The 19,544-nt window shown below is 39.9% G+C and overlaps 1 protein-coding gene across 2 annotated transcripts; it reads left to right on the forward strand.

Annotated features, from left to right (window-relative positions):
* The first annotated feature begins 87 nt into the window (after positions 1-87).
* On the forward strand, positions 88-19,295 carry LOC100538873 (phosphorylase b kinase regulatory subunit alpha, liver isoform). 2 transcript variants are annotated; one of them, XM_019621821.2, is made up of 17 exons: positions 88-164; positions 1,850-2,008; positions 3,074-3,121; positions 3,494-3,662; positions 4,719-4,801; positions 5,382-5,462; positions 6,487-6,585; positions 6,884-7,030; positions 7,257-7,310; positions 7,867-7,989; positions 10,508-10,603; positions 12,031-12,138; positions 12,845-12,923; positions 14,281-14,418; positions 15,877-15,986; positions 18,613-18,757; positions 19,188-19,295. In XM_019621821.2, the coding sequence occupies exons 1-17, from the start codon at positions 150-152 to the stop codon at positions 19,268-19,270; spliced, it is 1,737 nt and encodes a 578-aa protein (XP_019477366.1). In that variant the 5' UTR covers positions 88-149; the 3' UTR covers positions 19,271-19,295. The 2 variants fall into 2 exon arrangements, with proteins under 2 accessions (XP_019477366.1, XP_010724419.2); XM_010726117.3 differs by having other exon boundaries at positions 135-164; positions 14,284-14,418.
* Positions 19,296-19,544: the final 249 nt, after the last annotated feature.

Raw genomic sequence — 19,544 nt, forward strand, 5'->3', positions numbered from 1 at the left:
GCTGCGGCAGCCGGGCCCGCACCTACAGCATTACGGGCTGCCCGCCTTGTGAGTGCTGAGTGCAGGTGTCAGCGCTGCTGGGGAGAAGCTATCACCGGCTCCCCGTGCTTTGGCCCGTGCAGCCTGCGCAGCACCGTGCGGACTGCTTGATGCACCTGCTTCAGGTGTGTGTGCTGAGGGTGGGGGCATGTACGGTGTTCTCTTAAAGTGGTTCCCTGCATAGAGAGAAGGGCAGCGGGGCTTCTTGTGTGAATCAAGTCCCAAATGCACTTCATTGCAGTGACTTAGAAGAAACTGCAAAGCACCGATAAGTGAAACATCTTTAGATGTAAGAAGAAAATCTTTTACAGTGATGATGGTGAGGCACTGGAACAGGTTGCCCAGAGATGTGGTGGGTGGCCCATCCCTGGAGACTTTCAAGGCGAGGCTGGATAGGTCCTGGGCATCCTGGTGTAGCTGTGGTGTCCCCGTTCATTGCAGGGGACTTGGAGTAGATGGCCTTTAAAGGTTCCTTCCAACTGTAAGGATTCTAGATTCTATGACGCTAACTAAAGAGGTGAGCACCCAGAGCCCTACAGGTCAATAAGATTCATACCATCAACTCAGTAAGATTTATGCCATCAACTGTTTCTGTGGGCACAAGCTCCAGACACCTGAGAACTGTTATCATTAGGTGAACTACTGAAAACCTACCAGCAACAAAAAGCAAGGATCTGGTGTGAGAAGTGTGAGACAGCGCTGCTGGCCTCTCACCATGGTGGGCTGTGGGAGCTGCCCTGTACTGCTCTCCTGGCCCTGCGGGATGACCTTGGGCTCCTTCAGCACCTGCTGGGGAGCTGGGCCTGAACTGAGCCACTCACGTCCTGTGAGCAGCCAGACAGAAGAGCAGCAGGCAGCAGAGGTGCTGCCGAGACAAGGCTGTACAGCCCTGGTGTATGGAGGTGACCTTGTGCCGAGCATCCAGCAGCATGCAGATTAAGCTGCTGTGCTCTGACAGAGCTCATGTTCTCTGAGACGTGGCTTGGAGAACGTGAAGTGTGTTTGGGAACATTACGTTTTGATAAAGATGTGTCTGACAAGGCAAGGGTCAGGTGTCCCTGCCACAGCGATTGATCTGGCATTCGTAACAGTTGCTCTGTTTGAACACACAGCTGAGAAACAAGCGTAAAAGTTAATGGCAACGAGGCAATGGGAATTAATGATTAAGTGAAAAATGTTGTGAAGTGTTTGAGATGCAAGAGACTATGCAGTATTCTGGTTCTCAGATGGTGTTGCTACTGAATGCTACCAGAATTTGCTGTTCTCTGCATTGGAACATAAAAAGGCTTTGCATGCATTCATACTTGAGCTTCTGTAAACCAAGTGAGAAAGTTGCCCACTTCCTACAAGAGAAGCAATTCTTTTTTACTTCTTCAAGACCATAACACAGCATGGTCATACAGACAAGGGCAGATCCCAGCTCAGTTTCAAATGTTAATTCGGTACTCTGTTTTCCTTCCAAATACGCACAGTTCAGATTTGTATTTCTTCATTGTGCTTCAGCTGTCACCAAGTGACATAGCTCATCAGCCTGGGTGGGTGAAGGTGCCCTGATGGATTCTATAAGCTTTGTGTCCTGAAGTGCTCGAATAAATAAATTTTGTACTTCACATGTGCGAGTTCAGGACTCAGAGACTGGGCATCTCTGTTGCAAAACTGTGAGAAGCTGTATTGTGCAACCGGTATGAAATCCCAAAATCCTTTCTTTCCCCCTCCCCCAACACCTTTTGATATGGAAAGAAGTGGTTTATCTTAATAGATGGGACTTCAGGTAATAATATTTGTTCTTTACCTTTTCTACCATGTTCAGAACCCAGTTACAGGGCTGCTTTCAGCTGGTACAGACCATAAGGATGCTTGGGTACGGGACAATGTCTATAGCATCCTGGCAGTGTGGGGGCTTGGCATGGCCTACAGAAAGAACGCAGACCGGGATGAGGACAAAGCCAAAGCCTATGAGCTTGAGCAGGTATGTTGAAGTTCAGTGCAAAGCAACTATGCTATGTTTTGCCTTTTTTTCATATGGTTGTGGTTTTGGTGTGCTTGCATTGCTGCTATGTTGGGGATGTGGCACTGTTTTCCCAGCATGGAATATGTGTTTTGTTCTTGTGGCAGCAGTGTTTGTGTAACACAGAACAGTCTGTGTTCCTAGCAGCCCCCCAGGAGGTGAGATTTGGAGAGCTGAGCAACAGAGAGGCTAACATCTCAATTAATATATATACCAAAAGGAATCTGGTAGGAGTAAAACTCCCATTGTTTAGCACATTGTTGTAAACTGTGCTTCTAAGAGATTTTATGCCCTCATTTAGAAGCCTCCCCAATTAAACTGTGAGATCCTTCATGAGATGTGTTGTGGGGCAGAAATTCAAACCTAGGATGGCTTGTATCGTAGGATGGCAGTTTATCATTTTTCCCCTTAAGGGGAAACATGCCCTTTAGAGCAGCTGTCTTTGAAATGTGAACATGTGTAGTCTCATGGAAATCATATGTAGTGTATAGACATGTTTGATCAGAACCAAAAAAAAGGCAAAGCATGATTGCATTTTTAGGCCTTAATAATTTTCTGGAATTTAAGACAAAATCTTGTCTTAATGCTTATTCTGTGCTTCTTTTAGTACACACTGAGGTCTCTTCACATTAGTCATCCGCTTGCTGTATAAAGAGATGAAGAGACTCCACAGGTTTTCTGGCTTGCAGTTACTTACCAGTGTTGCCTGGATCTGTCAGTCTAACAATCATTATTCTTACAGTGGGTTACATTCCTCTTACTTCCTTACCAGATAGAAAGAACGCAAATTACTCTGCATGCTGGAGAGGGCCTTTGGGAAAAGATCAGTTCTCCCAGATAGAAGCATGAGAAAAAAAATCAATTTTTTTCTTTTACGGGCATTTAAAACATTTCAGATTAATACAATTTTTTTGCCTTTGGGAGGACATTAACATGGGTTGTGAACTTGTGACTTTTGCATGTTGTTTTTAACAGCTGATAGGGCTGGTAGTACAGGAGTGTCACTGGTCTGCTTTATTCCTGCAGAACGTTGTGAAGCTGATGCGAGGGCTCTTACAGTGCATGATGAGACAGGTATGTATGTATGGTACAACTCAGCACATACACTGCTGTTAGCCTGAGCCAAACTCTGATCATGCTTGTACCTTTTTAAAATCAGGTTTGCAGCAAATCACAGTGTTGCCTTTGCAAACTGATTTGTGCAAAGGTGCATACCTGTTACTAAGATCTCAACTCAGCAAGGTAACTTAAGCTTACTCTTTCCCAAAGAGATGTGGATTTAGGCAGAGTCTAAAGTTCATGCACTGTGATCAATCAAAACACGCTGAAGTGAGGTAACAAAAATTAGGACCTCAAGTTTCTCCCTGTCTAAGACAACGTGTTGTGAAATTGTTTGGGGAATTTCTTCTGAAGTGTTTCACATTTGAAATCTCTGGTGCTTTTCAGGTAGATAAGGTAGAGAAGTTCAAACGCACACAGAGTACCAAGGACTGCCTACACGCCAAGTATAACTCTGCTACTTGTGCCACAGTGGTTGGAGATGATCAGTGGGGACATCTGCAAGTCGATGCCACTTCTCTTTACTTGCTCTTCTTGGCACAGATGACTGCATCAGGTAAGTGGAAGATATTTTAGCCTTGACTATCTTGTTGTTACAGTCGTCATGTTCAACTTTCAATTAAAAAGGAGAAAAAAAAATGTGACTAGCTTCAAAGGTCTTTGTATAGTTATCACACAGAAAATTGAATTTCTATGGAAAGAGATGTTTTTTAGTTAGGATTTCACACTTACAGTAACTGCCCAGGAAGTTTCCATTCTCTTAAAGTTTGTTGGTGTACAAATTCTATTCAGAGCTAGTCAGAGTCATGTCAAAGAAGAGCTGTGTGTCTCATGGACAGATGGGTTTATTCAGAGTAACTACATCAAGCTGGGTGCCACTGTCCTGTCTGTGTTCCTCTTCTTGCGGGCATTGTTTGGCTTTCTGCTCATAGCAACCGTGCTCTTCCTGTGTGAGGATAAGTCTGTTCTCCTGATGGTCTCCTGGCAGAGCATGAAACAGATGGTGCACCTGCTGCTGGAGCTGGGCCACCCGGTTGTCAGGAGCTGGAGGTGGTTCAGCTCTATCTGTTTCGTAGCCATGGTGTGTGAATGCCATGTTTCCACTGAGGGCATTTTTTGGCTGGTCTTTGAAACAGATGATGTGTATTGATGGCATTTGAAGTAGTTCATCAGCAGCAAATGTTGAGACTTGTTGCCACTCCTTTTGAAATCAACCTGAGTCTTTCACTGATTTCTGTGAATAGTAGCTGGCAGTTGATAACAAATCACAGAATCACAGAATGGCCCGGGTTGGAAGGGACTTCAAGGATCACGAATCTCCAACTCCCCACCACATGCAGGGCCACCAACCTCCCCATTTAATACTAGACTGGGCTGCCCAGGGCCCCATCCAGCCTGGCCTTGAACACCTCCAGAGACGGAGATACACAACCTCTCTGGGCAGCCTATTCCAGCACCTCACCACTCTCTCTGTAAAGAACTTCCCCCTGATATCCAACCTAAATCTTCCCTCCCTAAAATATACAAAATATAAATATACGAAAGCTTGAAATTTTTTGAAGAGGAAATAGTTCTAATGCAGCATATTTCTTTCTTCTTCTTTTGTTTTTAGGATTACGTATCATTTTCACCCTTGATGAAGTTACCTTTATTCAGAATCTTGTTTTTTACATAGAAGCTGCCTACAAAGTTGCTGTAAGTAGTTATTTATGTGTAAGACATCTGAACACAACTTAGATGTGGGTTGGAAATTATTTCTTAATGGTGACTGAAAACACAATCTTCTTCTTCCGTCAGAGGATGTCAGAATTTGTCATTACATTGTGAGCAACATTTCTGGAGGTGGTAGGACAGCTGTGGGAGGATTTGCTGTTTTCTGGATGAAGTATAGTTGTTCTATCATCACAGTAGTAATTAATAACAATTCCTGATGTCTCATGAGCCCTTCTGAAAAGAGCAGAGTGTTATCAAACTCTTTTGGAAAGTGAGTTGCAGAGGCACAGGGAGAAGCATGCAGTTTAGAGTTCTTTGTGTGTTTTATGGAGAAAGTGATTTATGACTGCAGAAGTGATCCTGCTGGGATGTATTTTTATGCTCTGCTCTTTAAACATGCAGAGGAGCTCTTTGGAAGTGACTTGTTATTTTATTTTTAAGGCTGATAAACAAATTTCCTACGAGGTTCTGGTTTTGTGGTGAGCCTGTGCGTGTGGAGGGGGAAATACTGGTTGTATATGTAACCATACCAGTTTTTTTCTTAATGTTGTTATTCTTGCAGGATTATGGAATTTGGGAACGTGGTGATAAGACAAACCAGGGCATCCCGGAACTGAATGCAAGCTCCGTAGGGATGGCCAAAGTGAGCATGTCTTTCTGACTCCTCTTTTGTGGCTGTTCTCTCACTCTGAATAGCTCTAGTGAACCCAGTGGCTTCCTTTGCATAGGCTTCTTGGCAACAGTTAATTAACTGTATTAAGAATTTCTGAGTATTCAACATAAAATCCTTGTAATAATGGCTTATTTTGAAGGACCTTAGTACAGTTGTTCTGGGGACTGCAAAATGTGCAGCAGAATCATTGAGGCATGAAAGTGATAGATACAGTGAACAGGATTTTAAAAGGAGAGCTCTTTGCTCTCTTCCTGACCCATACCCTGTGTGGCACAGCAAGCCCCACATCAGCAAAGCCAGGACACTTCTAGGTTAATGTAGGGGTGCACAGAGATGAATGGGTGAGTTATTAATATCTTCCTAAGGCATACACATTATAGCTGAGACATATGAGATGTACTGATTCACCCATAAAGACAGGGCATGATGTGTCCCTGTTGGCTGGTTGGCCATTAGGCATGCAGAGAGCAGACATCTCATCTCTCTTTCCCTAGGGAAGCGATAATATCAGAAAGAGAGGTAGATGGCAATATGCTCTTCCCTGCACAAGCAGAGGCTGGTTCCCAGAGCACGTTGAGCAAGCCTTCTTTGAATAGCCCTGCAACTAGGAGCCACAAATTACCACTGAAATGGAGGGGTTATTATGGAACATGGAACAGGATAAGCATTTATGGCTAAACATTATTTAGGTATTATTCAACAGAAGCACTGTTTCCTCTTGCTTTGCGTTGGGTTTTAATTGTAAGAACGGTCATCAGCACATCAGTCCTGGATCCTACGAGTGGAAATGCAAAAATATTTTTTACTTTTTCAGAAGTATTGACATGCTTCCCATTGAAGTTGGAAACAATATCTGTGGAGCAAACTTCTGTCTTGCCTAACAACCTTCAGAGGAAAAGTACAGATGCTGGGGTGTACACTTGGCTTAAAAGATATCTAATGTATTTTTTGTGTGTGTTTTTTGTTTTGTGGGTGTTGTTTGTTTGTTTTGAAGGCTGCTTTGGAAGCAATTGATGAATTAGATCTTTTCGGAGCTCATGGAGGGCACAAATCAGTGATTCATGTTCTTCCTGATGAAGTAGAACATTGTCAGGTAAAAAGCAGTCTTCTGTTTCTAGTGCTTGAAGAAAATCCATCTCCTTTTCCGTTCTGTTCTTAACTGGAATGCTGGTTAATTGAACGGTAAACTTAATAAGGGTGACTTCAGACTGTGCTGTTCACGCTGTTTATAGTAAATCACATGAAGCTGGTTTGAAACATTCCCATGTTAACTCGGTTAAAATAGTTATGCAGTTCTCTCCATTTGCAAGTTGTGCATTCTATTTGCATGTTACATAGCCTTTTGAACAAAGTAAATTATTTCATATCCCTCTCTTCTGTGTTTTGCTTAGTCTATACTATACTCCATGTTGCCAAGGGCATCCACGTCAAAGGAAATAGATGCTGGCCTTCTCTCCATAATTTCTTACCCAGCTTTTGCAGTGGAGGATATAAACTTGGTTAATTTAACCAAGAGTGAAATCATATCCAAATTGCAGGTAAGGATTTCCTTTATTTTGTTTTATTTTTCAGAAGGAAGGAGAAACAGAACTTTTTTTCTTAATTGAAAATCCTAATTAACCTAGGATTGACAGACTTGGTGGGTCCGTGCAGAGAGAGAAAAATCCCTAAGTGGCACTGAAAACTCACAACTTAGATGTTGGTATCAGTCTGTGAGGAAAAACAGTATGTGAAGATTTCTGTGATTTTTGTCTGTTTTTATAGGGCCGTTACGGCTGCTGTCGCTTTCTCCGAGATGGCTACAAGACACCCAGAGAGGTACTTCTGATGTGTATTTTCAGTAGATGTTAGGAAGAATGCTATCCCTTTTTAATTGGCATTATTTTGTCTTGTTTACATCAAGGGCGAAATTCAGTGTTGCTATTAATAAGTTGGCAGTAAACCAAGAAAACTAGTAAATCTTGGGAATGACTCATGTCAGAAGGTGGCTAGTGGTTTAAAGACCACCAGTTATTAATGAGATAAATTAATTCATGGTTCTGCAAGGCATTAACCCTTAGATGTGCTTATGGTGCCTAAGGAAAAGAATTGCCTTTAAGATGCTCCAGGGTATCTATGAAGTAGGGCAGAGGCACGATTATTTGGGTGTCACCAAGATTCTGAGTCTGAGAAGGGCTGGTTTGTCTGGAGACCGATTAAACAAGCTTGGGGATGAATGTGAAAAAGAGAAATCAAGAGGCTATGTGGAAACTTTTTGCTGTATTTTTATTGCTTGCTTGGTTTTAATTATTTGTATAAAGTAGACTTTCATTTTGTATGGAGTTTGAGTGACTAATTTAGCACTGTGACTAAAAGAACATTATTGAATTTCTAGGATCCAAGCAGATTGCACTATGATCCTGCTGAGCTCAAGCTGTTTGAGAATATTGAATGTGAATGGCCGGTGTTCTGGACATACTTCTTAATTGATGGAGTATTTAATGAAGACAAAATTCAGGTGAGGAGAGAAGAAATTGCTTAGAATGGAAATGCAAAGCTGTTAACACCCCATTATAGCTTTTCTCTGTTTATTTTAATTATCAGTTACCACCTTAAAAAGTCCCCATGACCCTTTTTTTTTTTTACTGGCAGAACCCTTTATTATTTGCATACATACAAATTATTTATTTGTGTGGATGAATTACGTTTGACAGACAGCAGCAGCTGAGTGAGGATGTGGATGGAGCATTTGTTTCCACATGCTAGTCAGGCTGGAGTGTGATAGATATTATTATTTGAATGTCTTGCAATGTTGATGCTCTTTTGGCATCAGACAGTACTGGAAATCACTGAGTTCCTGTGAAACTCAGTGTGGCTTCACATAACAGGTTGGAAGCAGTCTCCAACCACTCTGACCTTACTGGGAGGTTCACGTCACGAGAAAGGCTGCAGTGTTGCCCACACTGGTACAGGAAAGGGTTGCCCTCTCTCTGTCAGGTTGAGTGGCTCTGTTGGCTGGTGGGTTTGAGCTGATCTGGACATGCCGTATTTGTCAGGTTCTGTTTTATCACCAACCTTGATGTCTCACCAAGTTATTGTGAGATGAGTCTAGCTTCTGTCTTCCTTGATCTCTGTGGCTTGGCTGCTGAGAACAAGGTTAATAGTTCTTTCAGTCCTTTGGTACATTTAGGGAGGTTTGGGATGGGTTAGACCCTGATCAGGAGCCATTTCATTTTAACTGATTTTGTAGGTTAATTGATGATTCCTTAGTGTATTTCATGCCTTTGCTTTGTCAAGCATTCAATGGTCAGGGGAACTAGATTGACTGTAACCTTTCAAAGGTTGTAGTGGTTCCTGGAGAACATTGGTAAATTAAAAGAGCAGCAAGTAATGAGGACTAAGTGTAGTCAGATCAAGAGCTCTACAGCTTGATGGCTTGAAGGAATTAACAAATAGATGTGATTTAAAGTTGCCCAGTATGCAGAGGGACTGAGATTACTAAATAAAACTTCTTAAAAATAAAATACCATCAAAAATGAAACAAGGAATTTCAGACCAAAAAAATACCTTTCTATAACAAATGTAAATACAGTGAAGTATTTACTAACATTAAAAATATGGGTTGCTTTGCTGAACACAGTAGAAATAGTTTGGTGGAGAGAAAAGTAATGTTGTTTCATAAGGAGAAAAATCAGAGTTTACTGAAACTTCAGTCACGTTGATAAAATAATTTTTCCAAAAGCAGTCTCTAGAATTTATTTAGGTGGTCTGGGACATTACGTACCAGATTGCTTTTATGGTATGGAGATGGTCCGTGGTAGGATGTGCTCAGAATGGACAAGTGGCCCCAGTTCCCACACTTAAAACAGTTGCTTGTGACACTCTGGTAGTGGTGTCTAGTCTTCCACAGTTATTGCTTCATAAGCCTGACTGCAGTGGCAGCAACGATTTGAAGGGTAAGCACCCTGATCACTCAACAAGAGTGGATAAGGATAGGATACTGACAATTCTAGTGTACCATGACATGAATGTGTGGGTACTTTAGCTGGTGCATTAGGCTAGAGATTATTCCTCAGAAAGGTATAGGCAGGAATAGAATTTCAGAGCCAGGTGCTGGTAGCGCTAGGGAACAGCTTCCCTGTGAGTTAAAACTTAGAATGGGAGTGTGAAGAAATGGGCAAAATAAGAAGTCTGGTTTAAAAAAAAATAAATGAATATTGTTGAATTTTAGACCATTTACATGTCCTACTGATTACCTTGGCTAACTCTATGTTGGTTGTCTTACTCTGCTTGCTCTTCTCAGAGTCCTTCCTGGACAGAATTGCTCAGGTGTAGGAGCCCAGGGAGGTGGTGGAGTCACTGTCCTTGGAGGTGTTCAAAAACTGTGTACATGTGGCACTGAGAGATGTAGTGGGTGTGGTGGGGATGGGTTGAACTGGGTGATCTTGGTCTTTTACAGCCTTAATGATTCTACAGTTCTAAGATAGTATGTTGTCTAGCAATACGAGAACAAGAGGATTTTATGTTCGTTTAACTTAGGTATTTTATTTGATTTACATCTACTTAAAGCTTTCCTTAGGGCAAATTTTTAAGAGCAACTGAATTCCCAGTCCTGCAAAGTTGGATTCAGAATATCATACACAAATATGCTTGGTAGAAAGCTAACAGTTCTTAAATCTTACACTTCTAACGGATATTGCTAGTGCTGACATCTTCCGTGTCACTTCATTTTCATTATGAAATTTTGTGCAGGATTTCTAGTGACTTCTTGATTGCAATTATTTTTTTTTGCTTCAGTGGTTTGTTTCTGATTAAAGATGTGTGCTTACGCTTTGGAGAATGATAATACTGAGATCTTGGAACAATGTCTGACAATTTGAAGCCTCTTCTTCCATCAGCAAGCCGTGATCCACTTCCCCTCTCCCCCTTATTGTTTACTTTTTATGTAATTTTCAACAGAGAAGTAGTAAAATTATAACTTTATTGTTTCTGTTTTGCTGAGTGTATTGTCAATTTTCTTTTATAAATATTTCCAGGTAGAAGAGTACAGAGAGGCTTTGGAAGGAATACTCATTAGAGAAAAGAATGGAATAGTTCTAATGCCTGAGCTATATGCAGTCCCTTCAGAAAAGGTATTGTGAAAATGCAGCATCCACTTCAGTATGTGAAGTATAGATATGAAGATCAGTGTACCACTTTCCTGTAGCTCATAAATCTAAGTCAGTAATAAAAAAAAAAAAAAAAGCAATCCACAGGACATTATTAATTACTGATAAACCTCTCATGGTTCCCACTGAGAAATAGTAACTTTAGGCTTGTAAATGATTAAATCCTGGATATAGGAATCCAAGAGTCTATGGAAGTTCTGGAGCAGGTTTAAAATTACTGTCTTTATAATAAGGTGTATTTAAGAAGTTTTGCTAATGATTTAGAAATTGAATCTTAGAGAAGAAGTAAAGCACAGGCTGTTCTGCCTGTTTATTCTACCAGTGGTTTGTGCTCACTCTTTTTCAGAGCTTGTATTTAAGATGGAAAAAGGTTTCAAATGAATGGGGATTTATGTTAGATTTTAAGTGTGGTTTTTTTTTCTGTTGTTTTTTGTTTGTTTTCCCATCTTTTCTGTCAGTTTAACCTGTTTCTCTCATTGTGACAGAGAACTTCAGATAACATTTTATTTCCTTCCATGCTACTTGCTTTTATATCTCTCCCTGCCAACTTTTCCCACTCCAGATTTCTCAGCAACCACTGGGGGTGTGGAGCCTTCTGGACTGGTCTGAGTTTAGGGAGGGAGTATCAAAAGCTGATGTCTTACTCACAGGTCTGAGACTGAAACTCTGAGTTACCTTTCTGTTGGGAGCAAGTGTGTAACAGTACAGAGCCTTTTTGTTAATTCTGATACGATTATGATCGGAAGAATATGCCAAATAAATGGTGTAATTTTTGCCTACCATTTGTAAATTCTAAAATGGCTCTGATAAAGATGTTATCTAGAAGGTTGTATGCTCCTCCCTCGATAGATCTGTATACTGCAAGATCAAGTCAAGGGTTTTGGTTTTCTGTTTGCCAAAATTAAGAGATTCTACTCTTTATTTTTCCATAGACAATGGAAAAAAGTTGCTAAAATAAGAACGGTAGAATAGGCTTTGTTTTTGGAAGCCACTTCCATGTGCATCTTCAGAAAGCTAGGTAGGCAGCAGTGAAGTTCAAGAATCATCTTGCAAAGAGCTGGAAAGCTGACACAATTCCCTACAAGCTTCCCAAAGGGAAGGCAGCAAAGGAATGACGAGAAGAAGGGGGAGGTCCTGACACCAAAGCTATACATGTGTGCAGAATCCTTATTCAACGTCCAGCTTCAATAGTTTGAGTGGTGTATGAAAAGTAAGCATAGTTCTTGTCGCAGGTAGCATGCAGCCTCAAAAGTAAAATCAGTAAAAAGAGATGTCAATGATAGTGGGTTAGAAATGGTAGATGATAAACCATATTTTTACAAATACTTCTATGTTATTGGCTGTTCTTCAGAACTTTAAGATAAGTTTCTTGTTTGTGTTTTTGTTGTCAGGTTGATGAGGAGTATGAAAATCCTCACTCAGTGGATCGTATCCCAGTGGGAAAGCTGCCTCATCTTTGGGGTCAGTCATTGTACATTCTTAGCTGCTTATTAGCAGAGGTAATTATTTCTTGTATAGATGAGTTTGTGTTTCATTTTGTTTTGAGTTGGTTTAGCCTTTAAGCACAATTTGATTGTCAGGTAGGGGTCAGTGTATTTTCCAATGAAAACTGTGGAGGGGTGACTCTGAGCTTCAGGAGCTTATTTGTGTATTATGTATATTATGGATGACATACCAACTGTATATTATATAATGCTAAATTGTGCGTTTCTCATCAAGGTCAGTAAGTTGCCAGATATGCTCAAGAAATACAAAGTCCATATCGCTTTGACTGTTCCAGAGCTAGGATTCTGCAATTTCAGCTCCACTGGGTTGCACCTTATTCTGCAGCATAAGATGCCTACAGAGTTGTCCAGTATTAGCTATGGACTTGGAAGTGAATAACTGAGTATCCCTGAGGAACTGCAAAAAAAATCACTGGCCTGGCAATGTTGTATTACTTGCTGCAACTCTAAAATGAAAAATATGGATATGTAGATTGCATCAGTCATAATCATTTTCTCGTTGTTCCAAGAAGTATTACAGCCACTATAACACAGTTTTCATTGAATGTACTTGGTGGGATGGGGAAACCAGACTTTAATCTGACTTCCTGATAAAATGTGAGAATTGGTTAAGAAATCTTCTAGAAATCTTCATCAAAAGCCTTTTACTTAGTTTTTGTTTGTCTCCTTTCTCTTTTATTTCTTTTGTATTTTTTTCTAGGGATTTCTGGCTGCAGGTGAAATTGATCCCTTGAACAGAAGATTTTCCACTGGATTTAAACCTGATGTTGTGGTACAAGGTTAGGGAGTTTTTCTTTTAACATTCTGAATAAACTGGATTATGTGATGGTGAAGTTCCTATAAAGAGAATTAAGAAGGACATGTTTTAAAATGATACTGATCTTTGCATGGCACATGGATGCTTTGTTGATACTGTGCGAAAGTGATTGTTTGTCAAGCTGCTTTTCTTCTAGGAGGAAAGATCAGCTTTAACAAACCTTTTAAAAAAACACTCATGATTTTAAGACTGGTCAGAGACTGGAAAGGACTTAATCTTTTATTGAAAAGGAAGGTCATGATGGATAATAGCAGAAAGAGGAGGGCTGACAGGAAACCATTCAGTTCAGTTAGGATTTTGTGCAGCCTCTTTTCAGAGGATCCAAGAAAGCAAGGGGTGGGGGCAGATCTCTATGTTCTCAGAGGTGAGGAGTAAGCTAGAGAGCAGCCAGATTTACAGCTGTCTTTTGGCTGCTTCAGGGTGCTTCTGCTGCTTCATCGATGCAGGAGCAGCCAAAACTACATACTTCAGTTGAGGGCAAACACCAACTAATTGGGCATAAAAGCTTTTCTAGGGCCTGTGTCATTCTGGAAAAGTAATCAGCTCATTTAGCAGGAGCAGCCTTCATCTGTGGTATTGCAAGCTGAGCAAAAGCTTGTTTATCTTCTGTTGTTGTCATAGTGGTGACATTTTGCTACTCTAAAATGTGTAATTTCCCTTAGATGCATAAATGCATGCTTATTTTTAGCATTCTTTGAGTGCTATTTATAATGCAGAGAATATGAATTGTCAGTCCCAAACCAATAAGCCAGCTCACAATGGGCAAAAAAATGTAAAATCAGGCCTTGGATTGTAAATTCCTCCAATCTGGGGACTTTTTTTTTTTCCTCCCTCTTCCATTGTACGGCCTTTGGAACATCTATTGTCATAACCCTAACATACTTGTTCACCATTGACCTAGCTGTAACCATTGATGTGCTATATTAAAACAAAGATTTCCAAGTAGGATTTCCCCTTGCAAGCCCCATCTCCTGAAAGTGACTGCACAATCCAAACTGTGTGAAATTGAAGAGAAATGATATCTAACCTCCAAACTAGCTCTGTTTTGAGCAGGAGGTTGGATTAGAGACCCTGTGATGTCCCTTCCAACTTGAGCTACCATACAATCCGGAATGGAAAAGAATGACAATATGTATGGGGAAGTAGAGAGCCAAAAGCTCTCTGACATCCTGTTAGATCTCATGAAGACATAAATTAAGAAAGAAGTAAAACCTTTGTGCATTTTTAGACAGCTACACAATAGCTGGGAGGTGACAGTAAGGGCAGTCAATTGTAAAGAATAACTTTGGCTCTTACAAGTGTTTTTGATTTCTGTTAAGCAGTAACTGTTCTGGCAGAAACTAATCAAATTAAGAATCTTTTGCAAGACCATGGAATCAATGTTCAGAGCATTGCTGATATCCATCCACTCAGAGTGCAGCCAGCTCGCATCCTAAGTAATCTCTACACTATGCTAGGTAGGTATTTAAATATCTCTATTGCCATACTGGGTATTTTTATATTTCTTACACACTGCCTCAGGTTCTTTGATTTAAAAACAAACAAACCAAGAGGAAATAAAACCTTGCATTTGTATAAAGAAGGTTAACAAAATTATAACAACTGTCTTAAAAACTGACATCTTATTCTGCAGGGGCTACTTCCAAAGAGAAAAATCTGGCCCTAGAGGCCCTAGAGGCCTGTGGTCCCTCTGTGCCAATTTGATTAACTAAATGCACAAAACCTCAAACTTGTTTTAGTTAAGTTGAAAATCTGATAAACCTTTGGCCACCGCTGGCTCTTCTGGTAATACTTGTTGGAATGAAAGGGGTCTTGGCGAAAATTTGTTGCCTGTATTCCTAATTGAACTTACTTTTACAACTTCAAGCAGGCCAAAAAGTCATGACTCAAATCTGTTGCTGTTACTGGAAAGTAAAACTGGGATGCAGTGGATCTGTATTGGTAGATTCCTTTGCAGTATGGACAAGGAAAGCTAGCTGTATCATGCTTCCATGATTCATGCTTCCAGTCTTGAGCATGTTTCTGTGGTCATGTAGTTTATGGATAACGTGGAAGAAGATAGCTTATGCTTTTGTTTGTTTTTCAGTGGTATGTGGTCTTTGTTTTTTAACAGAAAGTAAGAGGGCCTTCAAGTAAGTGTTAGACATTGAGCCTTATATGTGAAGAAGGGAACTTGTATATACTGTTTTGGGAAAATAATTTGTTTTCTTATTGCAAGGAACTTCTAGTAAGTTTAACTTTTACAGGGCTTTGCTGATGTTTGCAGTTATTCTGTAGAAGTTTGAAATAGCTTTCTTTCACTAGTGGGGGTGAGTAGGGTAACTTGACACAGAGATGTACTGTTTTCAACAGTGACTTCTTTGGCAGTGTTCACAAGGATTTCTTTTCAGGCATTTAGTTGCTGGGCTTGTGTTCCTTGTCAGATGGATTCAGGTCAGCTCCTGGATGTTGGAGCAAAAGCTGCAATGCAGAACACTAGCTTATAAGCCCCATTGAGAAGAGTGGGGCTTATTAGCCCCGTGAAAGGAATCAAAATTTGTTCTTCAGTCTTTTACCATCAAGAATTTTAAGGTTCTATAATGAAAGCACTGCAGTTTGTTACTTGTTGATGGTCTGTTTTTTGAAGACATACTTCTTGTCGTTTTGGGTGGTGAAGCTTTGGGTGCTGAGCAATGATTGTGATTAGAATACTTAATTCCATGGTCAGTGAAGCCAAACTTTTAATTTTTAATCAGGCTTTTGAAGTACCCTGGCTACTATATTGATGGTTGCTACAAAACACACCACTCTGTAGCATCGCACTCTTATCTATCTATTGCCTTGCAGAAACAAATGAAATAGGTCTCCATGTCTGAGACGGCTGTTGCAGAAAACCAGAGAGGAAGTGTTAGATGATGTTTTCTTCCTCTTGTCAGGTCGGAATGAGAACATGAAATTAAGTGGGCGGCCACACCGACACATTGGAGTGCTGGGTACCTCCAAGCTGTATGTGATAAGAAACCAAATATTTGCTTTTACCCCTCAGGTGAGTATCTAAATCTGGCAGGGAAATCCCTGTATACTTAATGGCTAATTATTAGGGAAGCACTTTGCTTTCATGTGCTATCATTCCACTTCAGATAGAGCAGGGCTGATAAAGCAAATGTACTTTGCTTTGTGTTTTTATTTTTTAAGAGCTTTGGATGATCAGAGTACTAAGACTACTGATAAATCTTTTTTCCATCATACAGCATCTAGCTTCTTTGGCTTTTGGCTTAGATTTGTTACTGATCCCTGCCTGAACCAACATTCTAATGAAATAATTCAAAAATAGGTCACTTAACATTTTCTTTCTACTGATTTCTTAGATGGAAAATGTACATTCACTTAAGTATGCCAAGTACTATAATCCCCAAGACACTAAGACATAATCTTTCCCTTGTTGAAAGGGTCACTGATGTTGAGTAAAGGACATTCTTTGTTTTCTGCTTAGTGTGCTTTTCATTGTAGCTGGAAGTTTGGATCCTCCCAGAATTAGTGGCTCTTTTCATACGTATAATGAAATACTACATACTTCTTGTAGCCTTATTGTAATAGTTGTTACTAGAAGGCCAGTGGGTCATCTACTCCATCCATGTGCAACTGGAACAGGATAAAGAATGCTCACTGCCTGCTGACCTTATGTTTGATTAATATAGTCTTCAAATTCCAGTGAAAGAGATTCAGTGGACTCAATTGACATGGCTTCTGCAATGCTGCATAATGTCCAGATTTAATTGTATTTTTTCTGCAAATAATGTTCCTTCTTGTTCTTCCTCCAGTCAATTGATTGCAGCAGGCTTTGTAAGATATTTTATATGTAGGAGGATTGACTATTGTGTTGTGTTGTTCCACCACACTAGTATCCACTTTCACAAACTAGGGAAAAGTTTCTCAGAGATGTTATTTAAAACCAAAACCAAAACAAAACATATCTTTATTTAGATCTTGTTATAAACATATTCAAAAATGGGATTTATCTTCGAATCAGGAACATGCTTATCCATATTAGACTAAAACCTCCGTAAAGTCTTCTGTTGTACTTTTCAGTCAGACATTACATCCTCCCCCTTTTTCTCTTTTTGACGGAGTGGAGTTTGTTTAATTTCACTTTCCTGAGGTTAGTAATTAACTCATCTCTGTTGAAGTTGAGTAATGTCCACAGATTCTCTGGTTTTGTAATTTGTACTTCATCAATTCTGTAATGAAAACATCGTTTAGGAACAGGGCAGAGGCTGCTGCCATTTAAATATCCTCTCAGCCTGAGAAAATGGTTACTAACTACCACTGGAAAGCAGTTTTTGAAGCAGTTCAGCCTTTTCGGATGCTTTTCTTCATCCTACTAGTGTGACAAGCTTTGCAGAAGTCAGGATATGTCTGCCGCTTCCTTGCGTGTGCTGTCTTGTTGCTCTTAAAGAGTGAAGTTAGACTGGTTTGCTGAGATTGCTTTTGATCTGACTATTTGGTCAACTTGCTTTATCATTTGCAATTCTCTTGGCAATGGGCTTGTCTGGTGTACATTACTCTGGCCTTCCTTTCTAAACACAGGCAGTATATTTGCTTCTCTCTGGATGTCTAGACTTGTTCTCTCTGAGTTCTTAAACCTAACTACTAGTGGTTCAGAAATTATTTTGGCTGCTTCCTTAAGTTGTTCTAATTAGTTTCTTTATACTTTACCAGCTTGAATTTACATGATATTTAACATTTTCTTCCCAACCCCAGGCTGAACTCCTGTCGCTCTTTTAAAAGCGGTATTACAGATCATATTTTACTACTTTTCATTTGTCAATAAAGGGGGGCACTGAATGATTCAGCTTATCTGCATCCTCTCTTCCTATCCTCTTTCTCTCTTCATTGAAAGATCTACAGATTCTGTGTTTTCCAGTTACTTCTGATGTGTTGACAGACTGTTTTCTCCTTGTCTGTAATGCGTCTTACCAATCAATGTTTATTTTACATTCCAGCCTTTTCCCTCTTCCACCCTTCACTAATGCTTCTGTGCTTTTAACATTCATTGTGGCTGATTTGTCATACTTTTCATTGTTTTTCCAGCTTTTTAAAATTTCCATTTCTGATGATATAGTCATAAATAGTCTCTTGTTTGGCTCTTGGCCTTCCTTTGTAGTGAGAATGCCACCATTTACCACTGTACATAGAATACACCTTTTTTTTCCTGACCATCTGTCAGGTGTTCCTTTTCTGCTTGTCTTTCAGAGTGTTTCTAAGAGATATACACTCGCTAATTCCTGGTCCTTAGCATGCACTTAAGCCTGTTTTTGTTTGTATTGTTGCTGTTGGCTTTTCCTTCCACATTTAGACTACTTTAGTCTTTCAGATAATAGACTACTGTAATTCATCACTGAGAAAATCTCCCTCATGGGAGTTATCATCTACTTTCTGTTTGTACAGCTTGTTTTTTCACCATAAGCCTATAAATGTAAGAAAATACACTTTCTGCAGACACATGAATTTCTTTTTTTCATAGTGACATGCCTGGTTAGGTTAACTCACATAATCTGTGCTGTGGTCTAGAATAGTTCATGTGGCTTTTGTGAATGACTTACAAGAGGACATGGAAAAAATTACAGAGAGTGCTGACAACCACCTACATGCTATATTTCTCTCTTCTCTAGTTTACTGACCAGCATCACTTCTATCTGGCTCTAGACAATCAGATGATTGTGGAGATGCTCAAGATAGAGCTGGCTTACCTCACTTCTTGTTGGAGGATGACGGGGAGACCAACTCTGACGTTTCCCATCACCCACACAATGCTTGGTAAAGTTGATTTTCTTTATTTCAAGCACAGTAGATTGTTGTGGAGGAGTAGGACGTGGGTAGGTTTGAGAGGAGACAGATGGTGTGACTGTTTTAACATCTGAGTTTTAACATCAAAAGTGCAATTTAACTTTTTCAAGTCTGCTGAACTTTGATGACAGGGAATCCTTCATTTTGTTTTTATTCTTCCTTAATATCCCTGCATCTTCGCATCATCTCCATAGAGATGCTGTCCAAATAAATTTTATGGTAGGCCTTTTGGAACTTGTCATGAGTGGAAGGGCTTGGAGTTTATTTGATTTTGTTCCAAACTTTTTTTGAATAAACTAGTATTGATAACACTTGCAGGATCTGTTTTAAATTTGGTGTTTGAAGAGATTACTTAAGAATGTGTTGGTAAGATTCAAATTCTTCCATTGTTCTTTTTCAGTTGATGATGGTACTGACATTCATCCAGCAGTTCTTGCTACCATACGAAAATTAGAGGATGGTTATTTCGGTGGTGCAAGGTAATATGGTAACCCTTAAGTGGTTCTGTGATTTTTTTTTTGATTATTATTTTTTTAATTAAATCATACACAAGTCACAACCACATTTTAACTTGTGATAGTGACAGATCTTGCACTGGAGCTTTACAGAGAGAGCAGTTTCAGCTTAAATTGTTCTGTGGCAATCAGATGATAGCCAGACGTTAGGTGCAATGGGAAGATGGGGAGATGCGACACCTCTGACTACCATTAATAGATGGTGAAAACGCAAAGGCATTTAATGTCTTTTTTTTTTTTTT

The sequence above is a fragment of the Meleagris gallopavo genome, chromosome 1 (assembly GCF_000146605.3).
Source record: "Meleagris gallopavo isolate NT-WF06-2002-E0010 breed Aviagen turkey brand Nicholas breeding stock chromosome 1, Turkey_5.1, whole genome shotgun sequence".
Taxonomy (NCBI): Eukaryota; Metazoa; Chordata; class Aves; order Galliformes; family Phasianidae; genus Meleagris; species Meleagris gallopavo.

Coding starts and splice junctions, on each gene's coding strand:
- LOC100538873 (XM_019621821.2), top strand. Junction 3,663..4,718: donor GGCACAGATGACTGCATCAG/GTAAGTGGAAGA, acceptor TTTTGTTTTTAG/GATTACGTATCATTTTCACC. Junction 7,031..7,256: donor AAATCATATCCAAATTGCAG/GTAAGGATTTCC, acceptor CTGTTTTTATAG/GGCCGTTACGGCTGCTGTCG.